General features: G+C 40.5%; 1 protein-coding gene across 1 annotated transcript in view; it reads left to right on the top strand.

Moving 5' to 3' along the window:
* The first annotated feature begins 530 nt into the window (after positions 1-530).
* nuak1b (NUAK family, SNF1-like kinase, 1b) overlaps positions 531-11,878 on the top strand; it is a 45,293-nt gene continuing 33,945 nt past the window's right edge. The window contains exon 1 of the mRNA XM_034176079.1: positions 531-1,665. Within this exon, the coding sequence (XP_034031970.1) occupies positions 1,378-1,665 (288 nt within the window). The 5' untranslated portion in view covers positions 531-1,377. The remainder of the gene's footprint in view (positions 1,666-11,878) is intronic.

Genomic DNA, 11,878 nt, shown 5'->3' with positions numbered 1-11,878 from the left:
ATGATGTCACCGACACGCGTGAAAAAACTCACGCATGCGCACGAGGGTTCAAGCATGATTGGTGTAATCGCACGTCATTCAAATCCATATAGTTAAAAAAAAAATAAAAGGGTCGGTTTATTATCTAATAGACCACGTATTTGTACTGAGTTTGGTGACGTCTTCACCAGCTAAAAATGACTAGCAGAGGGAGCTGCGGTACTGCCCGTTTCACAGTCATATATGATGATACAAAAAAAAATTATATTGCAATATTTAGCAGACTGTATCCTTGACGCCTGGATTTACTGTTCTCACGAGAGAATCACTAGAATAACAGTTATCACAAGAACACAGAACCTTGAGGTCACATTTTATTAGTTAATGATGAACTAATGAAAGTGGGGGGAGAGAGAAGATCACCTCTGGTGCCTCTGGTGCACAAAATCCATTGTTGCTGTGGCTACGCCCCTGCAAATGAGAGCCAAGCGACGCACAAAGAGAGCGAGAGGGAGGAGCCTGGAGGCGGAGTCCCGTAGCTCCGCCTCCAGCGTTCCTTATTCTCAGCCTTCCTGCTGCGCCGAGGATAGAAAGAGAAAAGAGGAGAAACAAGAAGGGCCCACACGGAGAAGGAGAGCAGGTTAAAGACCATGGCGATATCCAGAACGTCTGAGCTGGAGTCCGTGTTCGAACACAGAGCAGCAGAGCTTGCGTGGGCCGCGGAGAGCCGTCTGTCAGGCTTCACAGTCCGGATGAATGAGGAGCTACCTGGGCCGTGGGTAAAATGAGGGTCATCTTCATCCAGAACGCCGGTTTCGTCGCTGCTTTCTCGCCTTTTATTTGTAAGTCGATGACGTTGGAAACACTTAGGACGACGGATAATGTGACCGAGACAGATTTATTAGCCACAGACTACGATAGATTGTGCTGTTAAGAGATGAGCCCTTTTTGAGACAGTTTACCTGATTATTGCACACATTATTTCCTCGTTTAAAAAATATAACAGAAACTGCATTCAGTTTCCGGCATGTAGTCTGCTGCCGAAACCTGAATACATTTTTTATGTCGCATACTGGCACTAGAATTAATTATTTTTAGAGAATTGTGTATCGTATAGATGTTTTGTGCTTAATCGGGCTGCAGACTGCTAATAAAGTCGTGATAACATGAATGGGGATCGGGATAAATCTGAGCAAAGCCAATGATCAATCGAGACAATCTGGAAAATGTTATTTTTTACATGTATGACATAATATGATTAGTAGGCTAGGCATTTTTGCTTGTAAGTTATTTATTTATTACTACTATTATTAGGCCGCTAAGTATTACCGTTTGTTGTAAATAGCTAGTTTAACCTATTTAACTGTGGGAAGTTTGTTTGAGGATTTCCCTAGTGAGATGGAAACTACTTATTTATTAACCCACCGGGGTCCAACCCGTCCCGAGGCCCCAAAAGGCCAAACCTCAGTGGGCAAACTTGCAGACAGTGACCTCTGCCCTCCACCCCAACCTGTCGGCAACTCATCAGAAGAGTCCCCATCAAGTGGTGACGGACGGAGAAACGCTGGTGTGAAGAAACATCACCACAAGCACAACCTGAAACACCGCTACGAACTGCTGGAGACGCTCGGAAGAGGCACCTATGGCAAAGTGAAGAAGGCCATTGAGCGGCAGTCTGGGAGAGAGGTGAGCTACCTGGTCTGACAGATTTTTAAATGCATGTCATGATGTTTTCAGGGGGCCCAGACTATCTTGCATACATGGCTCTGTAATGCCTGTCATTATTTACTGCAAGCAGCACTGGTGCAAAATAAGTGCTTTGTTTTGTGCAGAGGCATGTGTACGCCCTTCAGCCCACTGGGAATTCCCCTCACACTCAAAAGAGCTGCAGAGGCCAAAGAACTGTGGTTACACATGCCTTCGCCAATATGAGGCCTTACGACCGGATGTTGAAGTGCAAATCTGGCTACTGATAGACTGATGAGACCCCAGCAGGCATCAAGAAAGCCAGCTAACAGTCCCCAAGAGATAGTATGACATACTCCCATTTCTCGTGGTGTAACTGTTGTATCAGTCATGTACTTTGTCTTTGTTTTGTGCATGTATATATGAAGGAGATTGTCCACCCTTTCTGTTTGTTTTTGAGAGGCTTTTGGTGAATTTGCCATCTAATGTTGTAGCGTCTTACTAATCCAGGTTGGCTGTACTGGATTTCTTGGTTAATTGGGATGTATGTCTCTTTCTTTATAAAATGATGCAATACGTACCGAGATATCTGGGCAATAAAATGATTCAGCAATGATATGTTTTATTGTCATACAATTTGATGAGATTCAATTTGGTGCAATCCAATGCAGTTCTTTATTTTTATATGAATTTTCACTTTCCAGGGCAGCACAATGTCTTAGTAGTTAGCACAGTTGCCTCACAGCAAGAAGGTCATGTGGTCAATTCCCACCTGTGGCCTTTTTGTGTGGGGTTTGCATGTTCTCCCCACTGTGCATGTGGGTCCCTCTGGGTGCTCTGACTTTCTCCCATATCTAAAGGTGAGGTGACCTGGGCAATTTTGAAGTGTCTGTAGATGTGCATGATGGTGTGAATGTGTTTGTTTCTCTATATGTGGCCTTGCAACAGACTGGTTGGTGTCCTGTCCAGCGTGTACCCTGCCTCACAGCCTATCATTGCTTGTATAGGCTCCAGCTCCCTGCATCCCGATCTTGGATAAATGGTTGAAGATGTGTGTGTGTGTGTCTTCATTTTCCATGTTAAATTAGAAGACAAAGAGGCTTTGCTTACCTTCAAATATATAGCTCCTGAAAAACCAGGGATCTTTTCAGGATTTTACAATACCAATGTGTTGGCACTTCCTCTGTTCATAGAAAGTCATAGAAAGTGTAGGTTAGAAGAAGCCCAGAATAATAAGCCAGCACATGGAAACTTAGTATAAGTAGCATAGCGTAACTTTCCCATTCTGAACCCGTATGACTGTGTTAAGAAATTCTGTACCAAATGTAAACTTGATTTATCTGTTATGGAGCTTGTCACTATCAGACATTTTGATTTTGTTTTTGCCTGTCAAAGTTAATGTTCCTGTGACCAGTCTCATGAGAGCCTCACACTGACCTTTGAACTTTTAAGAAAGTTTGAAATGGCAGCAAGACGAGCTTCATTACACTGATTAAACATTAAAATCGAAACATCAATATGTTTCACCACTAATCCGACTGGCTTCTTCGGCCTAAATCAACCGTCACTCTGAAGCCACAGTTACTGGGGCTACCACATCAGTGTTTTGCTGATATGGCTGCAACATGAGTTTGTTTTAGACTGCAGGAGCCCAATGGATGAGTGTAGAAAAGGCTAACCAATAGAGGTGTAAAAATCTAACTAGTTCATAGTAGAGCCCAACTGATACGAATTTTCTGGGGAACTGATAGATATTAGGGAGTAAAACATTTATGATACCGATATATGTATAAATAAATTTGAATGATTCCTTAACGGCAACACAGTGGATTAGTGTTTAGCACTGATGCCTCACAGCAAGAAGGTAGTGGGATCACTTCCCACCCCTTCTGTGTGGAGTTTGCACATTCTCCCTGTGACTGTGTGGGTTTGCCCTGGGCACTCTGATTTCCTCCCACCATCCAAAAAAAAAAAAAACATGCTTATTTAGTGTCTGCTCCTGTCTCTGCCCTTGACCGAGGAAGCATCTCTACATCTGGAGTTGGTCCCCGGGTGCCGAACTGTGGCTGTCCACTGCTCCTAGTGGTTAGATTGTGTATTAACTGTCATTAGGATGGGTTAAATGCAGAGGACAAATTTTGTTGAATGTATGTATGTACAGTGAAAATAAAGGCCATTCTTCTTCTTACATTTCATTGCCAAACCCTTATGATGAAGAAATATAATTGAGGCTTGAGGTTTCACAATATAACCAACAACCAAACAATGTGCATCATGCCGTCTTCATTTACATTGGCAGTCACCATGTAGAATTGCTCAGCATTTGCATAAAATAGACTTCTCAACCATTTTGGCTTATCTAGCTGGCAAATCACAGAAATCACTTGTCTTATCACTGTAAAGTGTCCACTCATATTGAAAATGAATGGCAGCTAGTAGCTTTCCCTTTGTCTTATGAAGCTAATGTGACCAGGGGGTGATGGGGATCCCACCTACACTTGACAGCATTGTAAACAATGGCATCTGAGAAGCCTGTGCTGGACAGACTACATAATGACAATTTCTAACAGCCAAAATGATTTTCTTTTTCTCCACATTGTTTATGAAGCAAAATAAAAGTTTTACTATGGACAAAATAACACCAGTATTGATATGTTTGTGAAAGACTCATATCACTCGATATTATCGACTGACCATGTCAAAAATAACATAACATATAACATAATAAATAACATATGTCGATAGTCTTCTAATTCATAGTACATTTATATCAGTTCAGGGGTTCATCATATATTGATGTTGTCATATCTGTTTTTGATTTGTCTCTGTTAATTGTTACACCTCTATTGGTTAGCCTTTTCTACACTCATCCATTGGGCTCCTGCAGTCTAAAACAAACTCATGTTGCAGCCATGTCAGCAAAACATTGATGTGGTAGCCCCAGTAACTGTGGCTTCAGAGTGACGGTTGATTTAGGCCGAAGAAGCCAGTCGGATTAGTGGTGAAACATATTGAAGATTAAGTCTTGTTAAACTTGTAGATAACTCATGTTGTATTGCCTCCTGTCTTGTCCAAAGTTTGGCTGAACAGACAGGCATATCTTTCCAAATATTTTCACTTGTGGGAAAATTTGACCTTTGTACTTAATCTGGTGGGGCAACAGGAAATTTCCATGTGCTTAGAATGCCAGGTGGAAAATTAGTGTACATCAGCAGTGCTCGCCCCCCCTCCCCCATGGGTGTCACACGGATGCTTGATAGGAGGGATCATAAACTTTGTGATAATGCCTACAATGTTTCTCTGTGGCTCACTTTGGCCGTTGTGGACTTTGGTCTTTATTCATTATTGTATTGCATTCTACCTAATGTGACATAGTCCACATTTGTTATTAGCACAATAAACATACAAAATTGTTAAACTGACAGAGAAACTCATAATTAAATCCCTTAGACAACATAATTGGCTAACAACGTTGACCTTATATGAATAATTAGGCCCTAGTCTTTACTGTTGAAGGAGTAATGGTACTTAAGAGCTACTCTTATCCAATTGTAACCATAAAAATTGGGGTGGGGTGGTGGTGGTGGGGGTCCTTTTGTTGCTTACCTACTTGAAAAAGTAGGTAATGTCCTATTGAGAATTTTGAAGAAACTGAATAAAATCGAAATAAAGATGGACCAATAATCGGTTGTAGGTAAAAATTCAAGAATCTTAGACTTTGCATTCTCTTATCTGCAATTGACAGAATGTTTATGACTTAAAACAGCATAGCAGTAAAGCACAGCACCATATTGTGTCAGTGTACTTCATGTGGGAAGTTTTTTTTTTTTTTTTTTTTAATGTCTGAGATGTCTTTGTAGAATCGGCGCCTCTGGCAAAAAAAGTATCAAAGTGCAACTGTCTTTTTTTTTTTTTTTTTTTTTTTTCCTCACAGGACATGCGTGTCTGGACTGTTTTACTAACGTTTTCTTGACCTCAGCCTCACCAGTTGTCCCTTGTTTCCATATGGCAGATACACCAATGTGCTGAAAATATAATGCAGTTATAGTGCATCCAGAAAGTCTTCACAGCGCTTCACTTTTTCCACATTTTGTTATGTTACAACCTTATTACAAAATGGATAAAGTATTTTTTCCCTCAAAATTCCGCAAACTATACCCCATCATGACAATGTGAAAAGCTTTTTTTCCTTTTCTTTTTTGTTTAGATTTTTGCAAACTTATTAAAAAAAACAAAAAAAGAAATCACATGTACTTAAGTATTGACAGCCTTAGCCATGAAGCTCAAAATTGAGCTCAGGTGCATCCAGTTCCACTGATCATCCTTGAGATGTTTCTACAGCTTAATTGGAGTCCACCTGGGCTAAATTCAGTTGATTGAATATGACTTGGAAAGGCTCACACCTGTCCACATATAAGGTCCTACAGTTGTCAGTGCGTGTCAGAGCACAAACCAAGCATGAAGTCAAAGGAATTGTCTGCAGACCTCTAAGACAGCATTGTCTCGAAGCACAAATATGGGGAAGGATACAGAACTGAAATAGTAGAGGAACATTTCTGCTGCTTTGAAGGTACCATTTAGCACAGTAACTTCCATCATCTGGAAATGGAAGAAGTTCAGATCCACCAGGATTCTTCCAGAAGCTGGCCACCTGTCTAAACGGAGCGATTGGGGTAGAAGGACCAAGAACCTGATGGTCACTCTGTCAGAACACCTGCATTCCTTTGTGGAGAGAGAACTACTTTCCAGAAAAAAACAACCATCTCTGTAGCAATCCACCAGTCAGGCCTGTATGGTAGAATGGCTATAAGGAAGCCACTCCTTAGTAAAAGGCACATGGCAGTCTGCCTAGAGTTTGCCAAAAGACACCTGAAGGACTCTTAAGACCATGAGAAAGAAAAGTGTCTGGTCTGATGAGGCAAAGATTGAATTCTGTGGTGTGAAAGCCAGGTGTCATGTTTGGAGGAAACCAGACATTATCAAATCAAATCAATTTCATTTATATAGTGCCAAATCACAACAAACAGTTGCCCCAAGGCGCTTCATATTGTAAGGCAAAGCCATACAATAATTACGGGAAAACCCCAACTGTCAAAACGACCCCCTGTGAGCAAGCACTTGGCGACAGTGGGAAGGAAAAACTCCCTTTTAACAGGAAGAAACCTCCAGCAGAACCAGGCTCAGGGAGGGGCAGTCTTCTGTTGGGGCTGAGGGGAGAGAATCAGGAAAAAGACATGCTGTGGAGGGGAGCAGAGATCAATCACTAATGATTAAATGCAGAGTGGTGCATACAGAGCAAAAAGAGAAAGAAACACTCAGTGCATCATGGGAACCCCCCAGCATTATCCCTACAGTGAAGCATGGTGGTGGCAGCTTCATGCTGTGTGGATGTTTTTTTTTTTTTAGCGGCAGGAACTGGGAGACCAATCAGGATTGAGGGAAAGATGAATGTAGCAATGTACAGAGAGATCCTGGATGAAAACCTGCTCCAGAGTGCTCTTGACCTCAGACTGGGGTGACAGTTCATCACCCTAAACACACAGCCAAAACATCAGAGGAGTGGCTTCAGTACAACTTTGTGAATGTCCTTGAGTGGCCCAGTCAGAGCCCAGACCTGAATCTGATTGAACATCTCTGGAGAGATCTGAAAATGGCTGTACACTGATGCTCCCCATCCAACCTGATGGAGCTTGAGAGGTGCTGCAAAGAGGAATGAGCAAAACTGCTCAAAGATAAGTGCATCAAGCTTGTGGTATCGTATTCAAGAAGACCTGAGGTTGTACTTTCTGCCAAAGGTGTATCAACAAAGGGTGTGAATACTTACGTACACGTGATTTCTTGTTCGTTTTTTTTTGTTTTGTTTTTGTTTGTTTTTTTTAATAAATTTGCAAAAATTACAAAAAACCTTTTTCATGTTGTCATTATGGGGTGTTTTTAGTAGAATTTTGAGGGGGGAAAATGATTTTTTTTTTTTTTTTTTTTTCCAATTTTGAAATAAAGCTGTAACATAGCAAAATGGGTGACTCATGTACATTTTCCTGACTGCTAAAACAAAATTAGAACGGAAGAATGGACAAGCAAAGGAAGTTTGTGTGCGACTGTGTGCACATGTGTCAAATGAAATGTTGGTGGAGATTCTCTGCATATTAGTGAAAGTGGAACAGAGTGACTGCCACCAGTAAGGAAAGCCATTCATTGGATTGCTTTGTAGCCTCATGAAAGTCTGACATTACATCAAGTGGAACTGGTCATAGCGATCACTGAGGATTTGTTCCTATTAGGGGTGCACTTAACCAATGAATCTGGAATCGATTTTAAAGCAGTGGATATGACTACATCAATTTGCAGACCCCTGAATCAACCTAAATGTACCATGAACCAGTCAATGGATTGATTTATTGTTTAGTTTTTTTAAATTGTGAATTGTTTGAGCTGTTTGTCTTCAACCTCTCATAAAAGGTCAAAGGTTGGCACGAGGCTGTCACAAGGTTGGTCACAGGAATGTTAACTTTGCTTGCGAGGTTAAAAAAAAAAAAAATCAACATGCCCAATAGTGCTGGACAGTATAATGGATAAATGTACCTGTTTGAACTTTACGTTTGGCTCACAATTTGTTAATACTGTCATACCGGATCAGAACACAAAAGATATGCTATGCTGTTGTTCCTGCTATGCTAACATCAGCTGGCTTCTTCTATGGTGTGATTTCTGCTACCATAAGTGGTGCTGCCCCCAGTGGTGAACAGAAGGTATGCAGTGGCAGTTCCATCATGCTACAGCACGAGTAAAAACAAGACCATTACTGGTTTCTCATGAAGTAAGCTTTTGAAAGTAAGCAATGCCATTTTAGTCTTACTCTAATTTATTATGGAAAATGGATGTTAACATTAAACAAAGCTTTGTATCAGATACATAAAATCACATCAAGTTGTATCATTCCATTATTAAAAAAAAAACAAAAAGTATTGTTCCTGAATTCTGTTGCAGTAGGTGTATCTAGATATATTTAGTTTTGTAAGGGAGAGATGCACACCCATAATTTCAATGTCCCATGTGTGTGCCTAACTTCATTGTCTTTCATTTGTGTCCAGTATATGCCATGCAGACTTTAAACTTTTAGGAAAAGGTTGTGGTGACAGTCAGGCTGAGAATGAGCAGTGACACATGAAAGGCATCCAGAGCAGGAAATAAGAATGGAAGAGTAGGCCAATAGGAGGATCCGTCATAGATGGAAGGGTGAGAGAGACAGTGCCTCATCATAACAAGAGAGGCACAGAGTCATATTAATATTTTCTTAGAACACTGATTGACATCATTCCCTAACAATGGATTCACTAGAGAGGTATAGTAGAGGGGGGAACACTGACATTCCTCTGCTGTATGTGGTGCTGTTTATGAAGCATTGTGAGTCTTGGCCAATTTTGAGGAGACATTTCTCTGAAAAGTGATGTTTCTCTTTCAGACTTTTCTCTTTCTGTCTGTCATTCCCTCCTCCTGACTCATACACACACTCATCACAACAAATGATGAGGTTCTTCAGCAAAGGCAGGGAAAGGGTGAGCTTGTGCTGAATACTTTGTCTGTTTTAATGGCCTGAGAATGCACAGGAAGATGTCAGGCTTCACTGAAGCAAAACGTGGGCTTTCAGTTCAAGCAAAGCATTGTGAATGAGAGCAGAATATTTAGGTCCAAAACCGTACCAGGCAGAGACCAACGTTGGCAGAAGTGCAGCACCTGTTAATGGTGACTGACAGTAATAGGGATCCACTTTAGGACAAGCGTAGCTGTATCAGGCATGCAAGCCAGCTGGCAAATAGTTGCTCTGCAGTTCTGTTTAATGATCCAGAGCTGGCTCAGAGCAGGCGAACATGAGGTGATATACAGGAAAACAGTATTTCCACTACAGTATTCGAGACCAGCCCAACAAGAACCCCCGCCAGGCCAGAATTTTTTTTTTTTTTTTTTTTAATAATGTCAAGTGTGAATTAATTTGAATGTCAATCATTTCCATGCATCCACAGCACTTAGACTATGGATTTCCCTTGCATGAAATCTTTTGTGAAGTAATCAGTTTTTGGAAGTGATTTGGCAAGGCATTAATTGGTTTATTATTTTCTCTAAAGGGAGGTCAGCAGTGTGATATTACAAAGTCCAGTGAAAAAGCTGTATCAGTTACAGTTTAGTGAGGGCTTTCAGATAAGACAGAAGAACATCAGAATCTGACATCTGTTCAACCAATTTTAACACCTATCGACATGACAAAATTAAACCCCCCACCACCTCCTTCCTAGAATATGTTGCATTGCAGACTCATTTGTTTTTCTTCTTCTTTGATGAAAAGGTCTGTCACCATTCGGGCAATTCGTTGGTTAGAATGTTATGTAACTGCTAGGGGTGTAATAATTAACTGATATGGATCAAAAATCCATTTAAAAGTAATAAATAATGTCATTGTCAATGTCAGTTTTATTTATATAGCACATTTACAACAGCAGCTGCCCAAAGTGCTTCATAGTAAAAACAATATCAAAAACCATACCACAAAAAAAACAAAGCATTAAAATTCCAGAATATACAAGGACACATAAGACCAGACACACAGCTTAAATTGTATTAAAAGCCAAAGCATAAAAATGAGTCTTAAGAACAGATTTAAAAGACTCTAGAGTTGGAGCAGCTCCAATCACCTCGAGTTTTTAATCGAGATCTGGGCACATTTAATAAAAGCTGGCTTTCTGACCGGAACATAAGGAGTCAAAAGCTCAGAGGGGTAATCGGGAGCCAAATCATTTAAACACTTGAACACAAGCAGCAGAATGTTAAAATCAATCCTAAATGTGACTGGGAGCCAATGGAGCGAGGCTAACACAAGGGTAATTTGCTCTCGCTTCCTCGTCCCTATGAGCAGTCGTGACGCTTTAGAGACGACTGGTCCAGTCCACAGTAGAGAGTTACAATAATCTAGACAAGATGTTATAAACAAATGAATAACTCGCTCAAAAACACATGCTGGAAGGTAAGCCTTCACTTTTCTCAAGATTCTGAGTTGGTGGAAACTCAGAATCTTGATAAACTAGATAGAAAATAGATCTATATGGACATCTGGATCTAACCCTAAATTTGATTATAACAAATTTAACTATCTATATCATGGAAAGATCCATAATGTAGACACTGTTAAATTTATTACACTTAGATTGTATTGTGTCAGTATACATGTAGCATCTTGTTAAAATGTTCTCATTTTGCAAAATGTGTGTTGCCTGTTTCTGGATATATGTATATAAAATATTCCCCAGGGAAGAAATATGTATACCCCAGAACAAGACTTTCTGGTGGGGTTTGTATGAACTCCGGGTGTGCAGATCAGTCAACTGTACTGATGAGGGTTAATAAGAACAAATATATTGAACATACAAGGTCAGAAATACACATACAATCAATGAGTTTCAGTTCAGTAGTGTTGAACGGCCCAAACTGTTTTAACTTGGCAGGGCCTTTTTCCTAAGCAGCTTCACTGTGACAACACAATACAGTACAATGAGAAATTCCAAGGAGCTGAGTGCAGATACACAAGTCGGGAATGTCTGTTGGAGCCATTTCTAAACAATTACAGATTCCAAGATGATCCTTTCAAACAACAACTTCTACCTGAGAATGGTGTTTCCCCTATAATATTACAGGGCTGGTGATCCACAAGGAAAGAAATATTTTTTAATACAGCTAGTGGAAAAATAACAGACAAAATGAAGACAAATAATCATTCGTTTAGAAATCAGTACCCGTTTTGGCATATCCACAGTGCGCGTATCAGCTCTGTGGCACTGTGTGTGACACCTTTTTCACACAATTGCGTTGTATGCTCGTGGAAGCTGAGCTGTACAACTCCCGCAGCTCACTCATATGCATGTACACCTGCTGGATTTCTGTTGCATTGCTGCTGCATCAACAAAATGCCCCCTAACCAAGAAACTTTTTCTGTGGTAGAGTAGTTGTTTTGTTTTTAATCCGACAGCACTTCAGTGTTAGAAGCTTCCATTAAATAGCTTGTTCAGCATCAGTTAAAGTTAGCAGTCGGAGTTTCCAAAAGAAGGGGTCAGACTCCTGTCAACATAAAAAAAAAAAAAAAAAAAAAAGTTGGAGTTTATGTTGAAAGGAGAATAGGCTTTCCTTTCAGTATGCTTCGTCATGAATCCCCCTGTCGCCAATCATG

This window comes from Thalassophryne amazonica, chromosome 8 (genome assembly GCF_902500255.1).
Source record: "Thalassophryne amazonica chromosome 8, fThaAma1.1, whole genome shotgun sequence".
Taxonomy (NCBI): domain Eukaryota; kingdom Metazoa; phylum Chordata; class Actinopteri; order Batrachoidiformes; family Batrachoididae; genus Thalassophryne; species Thalassophryne amazonica.
The sequence above is the reverse complement of the archived record's forward strand: the minus strand, read 5'-3'. Positions and strand labels throughout refer to the sequence as shown.